This window comes from Archocentrus centrarchus, chromosome 22 (genome assembly GCF_007364275.1).
Source record: "Archocentrus centrarchus isolate MPI-CPG fArcCen1 chromosome 22, fArcCen1, whole genome shotgun sequence".
NCBI classification, from domain to species: domain Eukaryota; kingdom Metazoa; phylum Chordata; class Actinopteri; order Cichliformes; family Cichlidae; genus Archocentrus; species Archocentrus centrarchus.
Genome location: NC_044367.1, coordinates 25184334 through 25200043, shown reverse-complemented (window position 1 = coordinate 25200043; position 15710 = coordinate 25184334). Strand labels below are relative to the sequence as shown.

At 42.5% G+C, this 15710-nt stretch overlaps 1 protein-coding gene across 1 annotated transcript; it reads left to right on the top strand.

Annotated features, from left to right (window-relative positions):
* Window positions 1-10121: 10121 nt before the first annotated feature.
* Window positions 10122-15170, top strand: pnn (pinin, desmosome associated protein). Its single transcript, XM_030719334.1, has 9 exons — window positions 10122-10268; window positions 10690-10770; window positions 11528-11599; window positions 11803-11878; window positions 12068-12162; window positions 12300-12375; window positions 12685-12840; window positions 13184-13322; window positions 13435-15170. The coding sequence occupies exons 1-9, from the start codon at window positions 10156-10158 to the stop codon at window positions 14658-14660; spliced, it is 2034 nt and encodes a 677-aa protein (XP_030575194.1). The 5' UTR covers window positions 10122-10155; the 3' UTR covers window positions 14661-15170.
* The last annotated feature ends 540 nt before the right edge of the window (window positions 15171-15710 follow it).

Sequence of the window (15710 nt, the reverse complement as noted above, 5' to 3'; positions counted from 1 at the left end):
GGCCAAACTATGAAATTCAGCTTGTCACAACACAACAACTAGTAAATCATTCTCTACTTTCAGGATGAATATATCTGCCTTTGATTATGATCACTGATTTCAGAGCCTTTTAGTTGTTTGGTATGAGAATCCAGGAGGGAACCATGACCTAAGTTTATTTTTAAGAGGGTTTTGTTGCATGATGCCATATATCTTTTTGATTTCAAGAAATCTCTTTGTTATGACTTCCAAACTCTTAGTGAGGCCATGTTAAAACAGCAGCAGTATTCTACAGGAGCAGCTTCCACACAAATCATGGCAGCAGTACTGTTGGTAGGAGGTCTTTCTTTTTTTTTTTTAAATGTGGAACATTTTATGATGTAGAACAAGGGGAAAAACTGGTGCATTGAATGTAACTTCTCATTTCTCATTCTGTTGGCCAGCCACTGAAGGCTTACTGTATAGCTGTATTGGAAGCAGAAGTTTGGCATATCATGCCGGGGCTGCTGAATAACTGAGTTTTAACATTGTAGGTTTCACTGACACCCCCCCCCCCCCCCCCCCCCCCCCCCCCAAAAAAAAAAAATGTTAAATGCAGCCTAGTAAGATTCCAGGTCATGTGACAAAAGCTTCGTCTGTCAGTCTCAGGTAGGCTTTAATGTCCCTATGACCAGCAGTGGTGGTGATATCACATAGATGGTGTGAAACAATCAGTTAATGTGAGTAGGAAGGTGTTTTTTGTTTTTGTTGTGTGTGTGTGTGTGTGTGTGTGTGTGTTGGGGGGGGGTGGGGGTGTTCTTTGTGATTTCCTCTTGAGTCACAGTTGCCTTTGAAACAGCCCCTTGTTTTCTGGCTACAGTTGTTGTTGTTGTTGTTGATGATGTTGTTTATCTTGCCATCCGATTAAAACCTTCAGTCCGCCTCGGTCGGAGGGGGTCAGCAAACCTAATCATACATTTGTTTTCAAAGATTATGGTTGATAAAGACTAAAGAATGGCACAACCTTGCTGCTCGTTGCACATGTCTTACATCTTCAGTAGATGATGTGAGGGACAGAGAGAGGCTGTGGGGCTGTTTTTAAATAAATCTTTGCTGTCAATAGAGGACCTGCTGGGCCTGATTAATGTTTGAATTGATGGTAGTCTGTCATCTGAGGTGAAATGATTTGGCACTGTGGGTTTGGCTGAGCTCATTCTCCAAGCATTTATTCACCATTGCATGACTAAGTCGTAGTCTTTTATTGTCTGCTTTCAAGTGAATGCCGTCATTTTAATAAATGGAATCGATGTTAAAGGCTAAAGCAAGGCACCATAGACCAAAAGGCTCACAGTCCAGATACGAGCACCATCAGTTGATAGCTGGGCCCAGTATGGCAGCGTGATGCTCCAGTGTTGTGACTGCTGAGTGGTTATGAGGAATTCTCTGAGCTGAGTTGAGATTTTAGCAGGAAAAATGGAAGTTGGTTTGGGCTTAAATGCACCTAACTTTCCTGGGTAAACAAGCCATTGTTACCCTCCCAGATGGCTTCAGCTCAGGCTTGGGTTTGTAGAGGTCGAGGACGATGGCACTGCACACTGTAAAGGTCCATATCAAGGTCTGTAGTTTACAGTGTTGACCTTACTGATTTTATTCTCTTCCTCGTGGACTGATATGGAACCTGTGTGCCAGCACTTTGCTAGCTTCAGAATGAGTTCATCGCAGTGACCGGCCCCGGATACCAAATGTTTTGCTCGTCTGTTTTAAGGGGACCTTGGTGGTTTAGCCATGATAATCTCTGTAGTCCTTGGTTCATATCTCAGGATAAATGCACTTTGGTACCAAGAGTTTCTTTTAAAGGCTGTTTGTGGTTGTAAAAAGCACTGTACACTCGAACACTCAGAGGGGAAACGTACTAACATCAGACATTCAGACCAAAATATGTTGGTTTTTAGCTTATCTTCCTCTGCTCTCCTCTCCTTCTTTTAAAAGCTCAGCTTTGTTCCATTTATGTGAGAGCTGTTAGAGCTATTAGAGCCTAGTGTTGTCTGTAGATGTCAGCCGGGTAAGAGTTGTAAAAATCACGGCAGTGTTTAGTTGAATGTAATGTCAAAGTTAGTGGTCACCTCAGCTAAGCAAGTAGATTTTTAAGGAGTTGATTTTTTTTTTTTTTTTTTACAGGTTCCGCTCACACTTCTTCCTCAGTTTCCTGTCTTCACAAGTCTCTAGATTTTATTGGCTTCGTGCTAGAACTGAGATTTGGCTGTTTTTCTGCCAGGATTAAAGGAGTGGCTGTTGTTTTTAACCACACAGTGAGCTCAGATAATCAGAACAGTTTGAATTTGTTAGCTTGCTGACATTTTCAGGAATATTTATGCCACAACGCTGGAGATGGGGGGAAAAATCAGAATCTGAGTGAAGGCACGTGGAGAGAAATCCCGGTTTACCTTGCAAGGAGGCAGGAGGTCAAACAGAGGTCAAACAGAAAAATGCTACCAGTCCAGCATCATGGCCAATAGCTAAATATTGAGCCGTCTTGTGCCTGAAAGCCTCTGGAGTCTCACTGCTTTTCAAACCTCACCTGTCTGCACGTCATTAGCTTTGTGTTAGATGTTATTATTAGCTCAGTTTTGGGGGTTACAGGCTGCAGTGATGAAGGGTTCAGCAGTTGTGCTTTGATTTCTCTTGGATTTTTGCCTTTATTTTTCTGCACAGGTTTTCACGTGTATCCAGTAGAAATGTGTAAATAAGATGTTTTTGGCTGTGCAGTCGTCATGCACTTGTGTGTGTGTGTGTGTGTGTATTTGAAAGGGGGTTGGGGGGGTGTTCGTGTTCACCAGTGTAGTCTTATCACTTTTACTGCGGCGGGAAACAGGAACAGAAATCGTTCTCAGGGTACTATCAGTTTTCAGAAAAAGAGGAGGAGGATGGAAAGCTCAGGCCTCAAGCTAAAAGAATATTTGGGGGTCACTGGATCTGTTCTTCACCCTTGATGTGTTCTAAGCTGCCAAAGACCACAGAGGAACAAATTTAAACCCAGACGCAAAGACGCACACTGAATGGAGGCTGGTCCAGTATTGTTTTCTCCTCTAAACCTCCTTCTGTTCTGACACTTCTCTGCTCTTTTTTTTTTTTTTTCTCTCTTCTCTTCCAGTGACTAATAATAGTCTGTTTTGGTGTCAAACTCTGCCCTTGTTATACTTTGAACCGTACTGTGCTGGACCTGGTAAAATGTCAACAGTCTCGCCGTGTGGTTGGCATGAATACAGACCAAAGCAGACCTGTGAGCAAAAGGCTTCTGGTCTTGTGTCATTGGCTGTACCCTGTATTTAGAAACATAAGAATATGGGTTTTTAAGGCATTATTGGATCCTCATTGTTGCACATCTTATACAGTGTTACCTCTCAATGGCACTCAGGGTCTACAGTGCATGTTGCTTAAAGTCCAGTCCAGTGCAGTACACTCCTGTAGAGGCTTAAGCAGAGAGATCTGGAGTTTCCCTCCTCCTTTCTTTTCCCTGTCCATCATCTGTTTCACTGTGAGGAACGAGTGAATGTAAAACCAAGAAGGTTCAACCTCAGTAAAGTCAGGGACTAAACACGCTCAGATGCTTCCAGAGGTTACACCCTGAAAGAGAGCAGCTCCCCAGTGAGGACAAAGGCCCGTGTGTCTCATGTGATGTGGTGTTTGGCCCGTAAGCCTGTAGCCAAGGTCAGATTTGAGAGCAAGTGTTTAGTCCTGGGCTTTTGGAGCTGTAAAGTGATTTGCTGCTAGAGATCTTTTAGGAACAGGACATTCCACACAGGCGTCGCTTTGGCCGTCTGACAAGCAAACAGTTTATTGCTACAAGGTCTGCATGAAGATTAGACTATTTACAGAAAAACAATCTTTTTTTTTTTTTTTCTTTTAACTTTGGTTTGTGTGTGAAGGGATCAGGGATGCATCTAGTACTGCCGAATCACACCAGATTAGCAGCTGGTCTGAGCAGAGCGGCGGTGTGATAACGTTTAGAAATGGTTATAGTGTTGCTTATTTCAGGAGGTAAGCTGCGTTTCTAATGTGTGTTTCTGTGATGCCATGCTTCAGCATCCTGAGGCCATTTTGTGTCCGGTACACAAAAAGTCACAAAGAGGGGGAAAAAAAAAAAAAAAAGCAACTTGACTATCAGTGCTAAAAATGAGGAGGGTGAAATCAGTTGGTTTCACATGTTGAGCCAGTCTGGCAGGTGACGAACAGAACTGCATGTTGTGGACACAGAGGTCACCGTACATGTTCAGTTTGGATGCACAGGAGCCTGTGCTGGGCTGATTTTTATATGACATATGCAGACAGTTTGTGTTTGACTGACACACAGCTAGCAGAGCCTTAATTTTTAATGAGTCTAGCCATTTAAAAATGACAGGTTTGAAGGCTCTGGAGGGGTGATGGGATGTCAGTTATTCAGGAGACCATTACCAGCACTTACTGCACATTCAAGTGGCTGCAGCCCTTTTGACCATTTTATACTTTTACTTTTTTTTATTATTATTTAGCTCTTTTTTTTTTCCCTGTGCTGTTATGTGCATTCATAAAGAAATCCTGGAAGATAGCTGGGCCTGTGTGGCCCATGAATGAATCCACAGAGCTGGCCTCTAATGCACTCCATCTGAGAACGTTAGCCTTGGTGGCATGACTTCAGAACTGTAAATATACTGTCCGATCGAGCCCACGTACAAAGTACTGGGTTTGAGACTTCTGTGCTACCGACCACTAATTCCATTGACATGGACAGGATCGTGTGTGTGTGTGTGTTATTTTAGTACCAAAGCAGCAGACTGTGTCAAATCTGCATCAGTCTAAACGCGGGCCCAGAGCCACAGGCAGACAGTCATCACAAGTTTCATTTCCACTTTGATCGTTGCTCAGACTCGATGCCAACTTGAGGGTTTGCAGTGTTGACTCTCAGGTTGTTCTGGAAAATGAAACTTAACTTAAATAGCTTAAGAAAAAGAGGTAGTAAGATGGTTCTGGGCCTAAAGCCTTCCCTAAAAGATGTTCAGGGCCAGTTTTAATGTTTCTGAAGGATAAACATGAAGAGACAGGGTTTCCTCATTGCAAGCTTCTATTTTCTTATTTGGTTTTGTTTATTTTTCCTCTTTTAAATGCTATGACCACAGACTATTACCAGTACATGCCGGACTGAATGAGCTCACAGAGGGCTGGACTCATGCAGGAATGTGACAAATCTGACTAGCATCCTGATCTGTTTCAGTAACTTGGAGACAAACACTGGATGTGCATTGCACTGGTATAAAATCAGTCCTGTGTAACAGAGAGAAGTGGATGTGTTTGAGGCTAGATGTGCTAGCACTGACAGGAAGTTTGGACTTATAGTTTTCCAGCCAGCTTGTGAGGATCTCTGCCTGAGTGAGATAGTAATGGTCTTATCATTTGCTTGTTTCTCTGTCGCTCTAGAGGAGAAACAACAAAATGGCACTGATGGCATTGACCTGGCCAAATTCTGTCAGTAGCTTTGGTGCACGGCGTGATTTGTGCAGCGCCCAGCTGTATCATGGACCTGATAGATATTCATGCTCAGTGTTGGCCAACTATCTCCATTTAGATCTCAGCTACTGTGGTTCTGATGTTTCTGGCTGGTAAACAAAGTCGTTCTTGTCAAGTCTGAAGAGCCAAACCTCCTAATTAGCCAGGCAGGCAGGCCTGCTGCCCAGTCCAGCAACACAACTATGCAAGAGGAATGCATATAATCCACAATCACCTTCTTCTTCCTTTTTTTTTTAAAAATATATATATTTAGTTTTTCTCACTGTCATACAATAGAAACGAAGATGTAAACTATAAAGAACTTGCAATGACAATACTTGGCCTTATGATGATTTCTGAAATCTTATCATTTAGTTTTAAGATCTTTTTGATTCTGGTCAGCCAGCCCAGCGACAGCAGCGGTGACGGCGGGCTCACTCTTGGTCTCTGTGAGACTGGCTAGATGGCCCCAGTTTTATCGTGGTACGAATGTTGTGCATTTGTTTAAAATCAGGACAGTTTGCAATAACAGCAGTCTTACTAGTGGCCACAAAGGGGGCACAAGCAGTGCTGACAGCGCCCGGCTGCATCTTTAGAAAACCATAGAGGAAGAAATATGAACTATATAGATATCTAAACTCACACAGTGCATATTTGTATAGGTATCAACAATGCATTACCGTGGTATACTCTTATGCAACACATGTCTGGGTTCAGTTTATGAACATGAAGTATATTCTGAAATCACATAGACTTTGTAAATCAGAAGCTCTGTTGTTGTTGTGTCGTTTTTTGCAGAAGTGGTTTTACCATCCTTAATGTTGAATATTCTGAGCGTAACGTTCCTGCGCGACTGTGTCGGTTAAAATGAGCACACAGCACCAGGTTTTACCTCCTTTCTGTAAGCAGGGAACGAGACCGAACCCAGAACACAGCTGGACAGACTTCATGTACCACAGAGAATATTTCAGAAGCAAACCTTCCAAATCTGTTCTGCACAGAGCTTTAAAAGCGAGTCAGCGCTGTAACTCACCTGAGCTGCATCAAACAGAGCGAGGTGATAAAGGGTGGATTGTGGCTTTTTGAAGCCAAGCAAAGAGTTTAACCCTAAATGTCCACAAGAAAAGGCACTTTGATAGAGAACCAACTAATCCGAAGTCTGAAATCATGAAGGTGATATGTGAAATCGTCCCAGCTGGGTTTTTTTTTTTTTTGGATTAGTCTGCAGGGACAGTGTTCTCTCAAGCTAAGAGGACAGATTTTTTTTATCATTGAACAGTGTTGATCCATGGCTCTGTGGTAAAGAAGAGGGAGGGCACGTTACAAACCTCCATGTAAAATCTCTGAACTGACAGATGGAGTACACTTGAGGCGTCAACCTGCCGAATGTTGATTTGAATTATTGTTGAATGAATGCTTCTCTTCTTTTAGTCAGTGAATAAAAACAATAAAAAGTCTCTTGCTTCATTTTTTTTTTTTTTTTTTTTTTTTTTTTAAATCTGTAAAAACTGGAATTTGTGCAGTAAAGGAACCGTTCTTTCAATCTCCAATAATGAAGCAAAATCAGACCATGGGTACAGTCAGATGTAAAAGAGCCACAAAGAAATTGTGCATAAATGTCAAGTAGACCCAAAACAACTTTGTTGCAACTGATACACAATGAGACAAGTAGACTGCAGAAACATATACCCTACACCCCTGTTAGACTGAAATGTTTCCTCAGGACCTTTTGGCATTCAAATAGGTTCAATTGACCTCATTTAAAATTATTTTGTTTACCGTTTCTCAGTTATTTTTAACCATTTCAACACCTAAAATGAACACAAGCATCAGAACTGATCCATGAGGAGATGAGAGAAGATGACTGACTCAGCGGTCCAGGCTTTCCTGTTATATCACACACTCAGTGCAGTATTTGAGGCAGCAAACGAGAGTAAAGTGCGCTGTCTCTGCGTGTGGCCAAATGAATGACCTGATATATGAGGAAGTGCTACTGAGCAAGTCAGTGTTAAGATAAAATATCTCAAACTGTGCTCCCCCACCAGAAAACTCATCCTTGAAAAAACTTAAGGGAGAAGAAATGAGGAGGAGGGACCTCGAGAAGGAGTAAAGGGCTTGGTAACACATCCCTGCACAACACTGCAGGCACCTCCTTTGAGTAAACTGTAGCATAAAACACTTTCAAGTGAATCTGGAGGCCTGGAGATAAGGCTAAAAAACAGGATTTCATGAAATAGAAAATGCAACTTCTCAGAAAGCTTCATAACAAAAATGAATCCTCTTTAAGTGTCATCCTATGATGCAGAGCGCTGCATAATCCTGACCCAAGAAATATTTCACATTAAAATATTCCCTTATAATTTAAATCTCCTGCCTGTTGCAGTGCCAATCACTATAGGGAGTTAGCAGCAGGTCGATATAATCTCCCCCTTACACCTCTTCAAACACAAATATCTAGTCAGAAAATCACATGGCACCAACTAAGAGCATTCGGGCATGCAGACATGGTCAAAACAACCTTCTGAAGTTCAAACCAAACGTCAGGACAGGGGAAAAAGGGTGATTTAAGTGACTTTGAACGTGCCACGGTCGTTGGTGTCAGACAGGCTGACGTTCTCCCACACAACCATCTGCAGGGTTTACTGAGAATGGTTATAAAAACAGAAAATATCCAACACGCAACCAAGGTACGCAGAAGAGCATCTCTGAACACACAACACGTGAAACCTTGAAGCAGAAGACCACACCAAGCGCCGCTCCTGTCGGCTAACAACAGGAAACCGAGGCTACGGTTCACAGAGGCTCACCAGAATCTGCTACAAAAAAGAAATGAAATGTTGCAGGCAAAAGCCTCGCCTAAAACCATAAAAACTGAAGCAATATGAAGGAATAAATGTTTTACTGGTTGCCTTTCCCAAGAGTGATGTATTAATATGCATCATACATTACTAAAAAGAAGGAGTCTGCTGACAAAGTGAATTAAAACGCTTTTTAATTGATGGACAGGAATAACTGTTTTACACTAACTGCAGAGAAATTCAGGGCTCAGAGCTTTGTTCTCATCTGGATAATGAGACTAGGAGATTATCATTGTGGGGTTTCACAATTAAGCTGAAACAACAACACGTTTTCCCCCAACCAACAGTGAGAGGAGGAGATTTTAGGAGGCTGGGTTCTCTGTTATGTAATTAAATGCATGGTGACCTCAGCATTGTTGCACTGGTAGCAGAACGAAACAAACGAATCATCAGCAGAAAAGCAGCACATGCCAATAAAAGCCAGGAAATCAGCTGCGGTTTGATGCTTGGTTTCCACTTTGATATGTGAGAGCTGCAACGGCGGGACTCAGAGGGGTTTTATTTTCAATCCTGGACCTGCAGCTCAGAGCCGGCGCCCTCAGATACTGATAGAGATCAAAAGAGGGAAGGCGGGCACTGTGAATCTGGCTGTCAGGAGAAGAAAGAGTTTCTGTACTCAGGAGGAATCAAATAAATGAACACTTTCTTCTCTCCCACCTTTAATCCAGTCTTGAGAGAGAGAGGTATCTTTTAAACCTCTGATTTAAGTTTGAATAAAACCGGATCCTACTCAGATGTTTTTAAGTCTAAATTTATTCTACTGATGTTAGTTTGAGATGTAAATCCTCATTCTGCATGCAGAGTTTGATATGTTTCTTCTGCTTTAATTCCTCTCTTTGTTTAGTTGATTCTCAGAGAGGATATACTATCAAAATGTCACTGTAACATCTTAGCACAGTATTTACATGCAGCTTTGGCTGAAATCACACACACTGTGATATCTGATCAGTTCTGCAATTATGAATAATCTCCTGCTTCTTGTGTTATGTTGCTTTATTATACTACAGTGTTTGTCTTGTGCTATTCTGGCTACATTTTGAGTTATATGTTTCTTAATAGTCTGTATAGACCAAATTTTAAAGGACCCTGTAAGAACAGGCCAGGTTGTTCACATTTTGGACCGGGAAGACAAATGGATTGAAAGAGGAGTTAAAGAAGCCGTCTATGTCCACTGTGAACGACCATCGCTGAACAGAGGAGGTGGATTACAAGCTCCTTCCCCAGGCCCCTCAACCCCCATTCACACCTTTATTCAAGTGACCTCAATAGGTCTTTTGATAGAATGGGGCGAGGTCCCAAATTGGTTTCAACTGAAACCACAGATTGTAATGACCCACACCTCCTTTCATACCTTGGCACATGAGATTATGCAGATGATCAATAGAGGTGATTAATCGCATGAACAACTACACCCACTGGTGTTTAAATACCTGGGTATCCCCACCTCTTGGTTTGAGAACTGAAGAAGACTTTCGGATGTGAGGTGAAACAGCTGCAAGAAGCAAAAAGAAGTCCAGTCGGCCTTTTTTCAAGCTCCAGAGACTACGATGACGTGGATGACTACACAGACATTTTAAGATAAAATTTTAAGCAGATGAACAGTGACATTTAAACCGGTTTCAGATAGATCCACTTTTTGTCCCACACAAACCCGCTTTTCACCCTAGTTTTAAATCCAATACATTTTGGTCTGCAGTATCCATTCCTGACCACAGGGTGGCGGGGGTGCGTTGATACCGTGACATAAAGCAGGAGGAGGCGTCGAGAAGTAGAAGTAGAAGAAGAGGTTGGACACGTGATTCGCGCTAACTGAAGCAAAATGGCGGTGGCAGTGCGGAGCTTGCAAGACCAGCTGGAAAAAGCCAAAGAAAGTTTGAAGCATGTGGACGATAACATTCGTAAACTTACTGGACGCGATCCTAATGAATCAAGGTAAGCGATCTAGCTGGGTATTTCGCTTTTGGCGCATTCCTGGACCGCAGCTGAGGGGCTGCGTGTAGTCGACGTGCGCTAAGTTAGCATGGGTCGGCTAACATGCGAACAGCGCCGCCTCCTTGTTGTTTTGTGCTGCACAAACTCACTGTGCAAGGGGTTAAAATCCTCAGTTAGTCGCATGAAACTATTAAAAATCAGCTAAATGGGTAATTTCAAATATTAGAATGAAACGGTAGCTCTGGTAAATGAACAGTCGGGAGGCCCTGCAGGAGGTGTCGTCCGGGCGTCACCTCGCTCCCCCCGGGTTGATAATAAAACGGCTCTGCAGCTAACACAGAGCCGTAGTTTTTAAGGGATTCTTGTTTTACAGAGTCGTTTGTTTCTTTTGTGTTGATCTCAGTTTCTGCTGTGCTTACAGGCCGGGTCAGATCCGTCGGCTCGGCGGCCCCATAGCAGGCCTCGGAGGAGGAGGTAGAGGCAGAGGAATAAACCTGCTCAGGTAAAGCTGTTCTCCATTCAGCTCACAACAAAAGAGCTTTAGATGATCGTTAAGTTACGGACGACCTTTAGTAGGTGATCCGAAAAAGCCTTAAGTACGAGTGGTGTTTCGGACTTGTGAAGTGGGTTGTTGATGGCTACACAATGTAAAATGTACTTGGACTATTTGTGCAATAATGCAGTTATAGTGATGCAGGCTGCATGGGTTAGACTTAAAAAGTTACACTTTTACTATTTTTTCCTCTATAGCTAAATTTTCAAATAATTAGGTCCAGACTTCAGATCAGTGAAACTTCCCTTTCTGTCAGTGTAAAGAACAAATTTAATCCCTGATGCATCTCAATATAAGAAGCAAGAAGTGCAATTTCAACAGTGTGGCTCTTTTTGTACATGATAAAGAAACGCTGCTGTTGTAAATGAAAGACGTCTGTCAGCTTGACTCTTTAGGTTTAAATTGTAAGAAATACTTACGTAAAAGTACTGAAAAGGTTCTGATAGTTCATTGCTTGGACTGCCCTGTAAGATTCATAGAAAATGCCCTTTTTAATGTGGAGCCATTGTTTAAAAAAACCTGATTGATTTTAATGGATAAAAGTCCAAAATTTATGCCCTATTTCACATTTTCCAAAGCTGTCCAGTGGGCTGGATTGGAGTCTTTGCTGGGCTGATTTCTCTGTATCTGTCAAAAACAATTAAAACAGTAAAAATAATCCATAACCCTGTTCGTCTCTGAAGTGTTTCTCTTTGTCCTTTCTCAGGCGCAGTCTCTCAGACATTGGAAGCGGCGGCCCTCCTGCCAAGCAGAGGGACATCGAAGGAGCCCTGCTGAGGTGAGATTTTGATACATAATGTTGTGATGCGGAAGTTTCTAGGGTTAGGGCTTGTAATAGTTTCTGCATCAAACCCTTGGTTTAAGTCTAAGAAAATATGGTTCTTGATGGTGAAAGCATCAGATTTTTTCATTTCCAGTGATTGCTACTCCAAACAAAAAATTATTGTTGCTTATGAGTGTTTGATATTTGTGTGTGTGCAGGCTGGCAGGGGACCAGAGGGCCAGGAGAGACATGCGTCACGACAGCGACGCTGAGGATGACGATGATGTCAAAAAGGTAGGAACGGCTGTCTCTTTATTCATGCGTTCAAACAGAAATGTGGAAGGTTTTCTTGTGTTTTTAAAAGCAGAATGGCAAAGGCAGCCAAAACTGTATTTTGTGTCAGAAATAATTGTCAGCATTTATTTTGAAGGTTCCAAAAAAAAAAAAAAAAGCCCTCACAAGTTTTATTTATCCTTCCTTCAGCCGGCGTTGCAGTCGTCTGTAGTAGCTACCTCCAAAGAGAGAACGCGCCGAGATCTCATTCAGGATCAAACCATGGATGAGAAAGGCAAACAGAGGTAAGTCTTGAGTTGATTACTAAATATCCTGATCTATGATCAGTTTAATTTCACCTGCAAAATGGGAAACAGTAAAATATGTGGGTCTACAGCTGAGAATTCCAGGTGTGTGATGGTGTTTGTGTTGTCTTGGTCAGGAATCGGCGCATGTTTGGCCTGCTCATGGGGACCCTGCAGAAATTTAAGCAGGAATCAAACGTCTCGTCAGAGAAGGTGAGGAATCGATTAACATATTAGTTTTCTCTTTTGTTGCTTAGGTATGAGGTCGCTCACTAGAGCCACAATTGAAAAATTTTTTTTTCATTTAAAAACAGCTTTCTGGCTATTTTTCATTCAGTTAACTGTCTTGTATCAAATTTGAACTGTGAATTTTCATGTATGGATAAAATGTTTTTATGTAAGGGGAAAATACTGCTTTTAGAGTAGACTGCTGGCTTGGTATTAATGAGCTCGACAGTTGCTTGATTTTTGTTTTATTGCGATTTCTTTTTGTGCTTAATAATTCTGTTTGTCATCCCGCAGCAAAAGCGACGTTCTGAGATTGAGCAGAAGCTCGAGGTTCAGGCTGAGGCTGAGAGAAAGAAGGTGGAGAATGAAAAGAGGGAGCTGTTTGAAGAGAGGAGAGCCAAACAGACAGAGTTGAGACTTCTGGAACAGAAAGTGGAATTAGCTCAGTTGGTAAGTTTGATTTTGAACGTGGGGCCAGCATGAAAAGGGTTCTTTTATTTAGCGAATATAATTGGATGTATTATTGCAGGTGAACTCAAATATAACTTTTCATATTGAACACAAGTCTGTCATAACAGCTTCTTTTTCACACCAAATGGTATCTTAATAAAAATAATCTCAGAGCACTGTTCTGTAGCTTTCAGCTGCATAACATGTAGGTCTTCAATAGATGGTCTTCAGAATTATTTTTAAATCCAAATGGAACAATTGTAAATGTAAAATTAATTTGAGAAAAATAAAAAAAGTTCTTCAGAGATTTACTATTTAAGAGTTTTTATCTTTTCTCTCACAGCAAGAGGAGTGGACCAGCCACAATAATCGCCTGGTGAAATACATTCGCACAAAGACCAAGCCTCACATCTTCTACCTGCCTGGAAAAATGTGCTCCGCAACACAGAAACTCCTCGATGAATCCACCAAGAAACTAAATGGTGAGTAGGACTTTTATTTTGGAAGTGCACCAACAGTGTTGTGGTGGTACACACATGGGAGGGTGGGGAAAAGTCTGTTAATAATGTTAATGTTGGATTTTCCTCTGAACAGCTATGTTTGAAGAGAGGCGTGAGGCTTTTGCTGAACACCTCAGCAAGATGGAGTCGCGTCCCCGGCGACAACTAAACCGCGAGCAGGATGGCAACACAGCGGCAACAGGGACGGAGCAGCCGGCGGAGGGTAAGCCAGCAGGTCAGGTAGTCAAGGTGACAGGTAATAAGGGCAATGTAGAGATGGAAGAAGAGGAGGAGGATGATGATGAGGAGGAGGAAAGGGAAAAGGAGGGGGATAGAAAGGTGACAGAGAAGGAGAGGGAGGAAGGGGATAAGGAAGTGTCTAAGAAGGTAGAGGAAGAGGAGCAAGGGATGGAGTTACATGAGGAGGGGAGTGAGCAGAAGAAGGAAAGAGGGGGCCAGAAGGAGAAGGGAGACAAAGAGGGCAGTCCAGATTCAGAGGACATGGAGGTAGAGCAGGCAGCTGAGAAGGATGACAGGGGTCAGAAAGAAGTAGAAACTGACAGTAAGCAGGGGCCCACAGATCTCCAGGACAAAAAGACTCAGGACGCCAAGCCCTCTGAACCAACCATAAGCAGCCAGGAAGCACAAAACGCCAGTCATCAGCCTGAGCCCAGTCATGCTGCTGAGGAACCAGCAGCAGTGTCTGCTGTCACCCAGCAGGCCTCTAAAACCCCAGAGCCCCAATCAGCCCCCACTATGCCCGCACAGGATTACACCATTCCTGGATTTGAGGTCCAGGAATCTGCAATTGAGAAACAGGCAGTGGAGATGAAATCGGAGGAGGAAACCCTACAAAAACTACCTGATTTCCAGGAGGCCCCCATCACTACCCCTGCTAAGGAGAATGAGGACAGCCGCAGAGGGAGGAAGAAGGAAAAGGAACAGAGGAAGGTTCGCAGTCGTAGTAACAGCTCTTCCTCTTCCTCCTCTGACTCGTCCTCCAGCGGAAGTTCTTCTTCCTCTGGGTCTAGCCGCTCCTCGTCATCCTCATCATCCTCCTCGTCCTCTTCGTCCAACAGCAGCAGCCGTAGCCGCAGCCGAGACAGCGGCAAACGCAAGAGGAGGCCCTCTGATAGGGGCAGGGACAGGAAGAAAGGAGAAGAGAGGCGAAGCCACAAGAGAGGAGGGAGTGGCGGAGGAGGGAGGGACTCGAGGGGATCGAAGGAGAGGAGGAAGAGGAGGAGCGAGGAAGGGAGGGGCAGGTCTTCCCGAAGCGATAGGGAGCATAAAGATAGAGACAGGAAGGACAAGCGACGCTAATCTGGTTCTTATTCGTCTTCTGTAAAAACTGATGGAAAATGAGTTTTTTTTTTTTGTTTTTTTTTAACATCAGCGGGCTTCTTGGCGTTAAGTTGATACGGCTGTATCTAAAGAGTGGATGAATGGTTATTTCCTCCATCTTTTACTTGTCAAACAGGCCCCTTTGTTGGAGGCAAAAGAGGAAGAGGTCATCTGTAATCAAACCTCTTAATAAACAGGCTGTAAATTGCAGATGATTTATCCTTAGTCTCAGATTTGGTCTTTAAATGGGTGTTTGTGACGCAGTGAAAAGGGTTGTGAATGTTTTTCTATTTTACATCCTAATCATAAAGAGGCTGGGGTATTTATGGTCTGTGGCCATTCACATACTTCAGTTTTCTCTCACGTTGTTGTGACAACGCTGTTTATTCATTTATCTCCACTGTTTTCAACAATGTCAAGTGTGACTTTGCTCAAATACTGTTTTTTTTTTTTTAACAATTTACTTCAAAATAAAGTCGAGGTAGTGGAAATATGCATGTTGTGTGTGGATTCTTGTGTTTGTGTATAAATTGTCACAAAATTTCTCACAGAGGAGATTGGAAGTGGTAGTGAATGAGGATGCGACAGAGGAAGATGCTAGTGATCTGCTGTAGCAACCCTAAAGAACAATGTTTCTCCAAAGTTGTCCTTTTTCACAAGTGTGAAATGGTTTCAGACACACCGAAAATGCTTCATGCCCTACATTGTGTGTAGGAGGCAGCACAAATGATGGCAACATTATCTCACATTATCTCACTACAACACAAAGTAGTGCCTCTAATCTAGTCTTCAAATCATCACCCTTTCAAAATAATGGTCTCTTTTTTTTAATTAAAGTTTTATTTTTGCCTAAATTTTCAGTGGTTGGTTCAGTTTTTGTCTTTTATGGGAAAAAAAGTTTTAGGGGGTGATAAAATGCTAGTCATGTTCACTGGAGTTCGCATTTCAAATAAAAAAAAATTACACTTCCCTAAATTGTTTAAGAATTTACATGGGGTCTTATTTTAACCATACAATTCTTTAATAAAC

What these genes read in the sequence shown, in the direction of transcription:
- pnn (XM_030719334.1), top strand. Translation starts at nt 10,156, where the DNA reads ATGGCGGTGGCAGTGCGGAGCTTGCAAGACCAGCTGGAAAAAGCCAAA. An exon ending in CGCGATCCTAATGAATCAAG is followed by an intron (nt 10,269 to 10,689) that starts GTAAGCGATCTA and finishes CTGTGCTTACAG; the next exon opens with GCCGGGTCAGATCCGTCGGC. An exon ending in AAGTGGAATTAGCTCAGTTG is followed by an intron (nt 12,841 to 13,183) that starts GTAAGTTTGATT and finishes TTTCTCTCACAG; the next exon opens with CAAGAGGAGTGGACCAGCCA.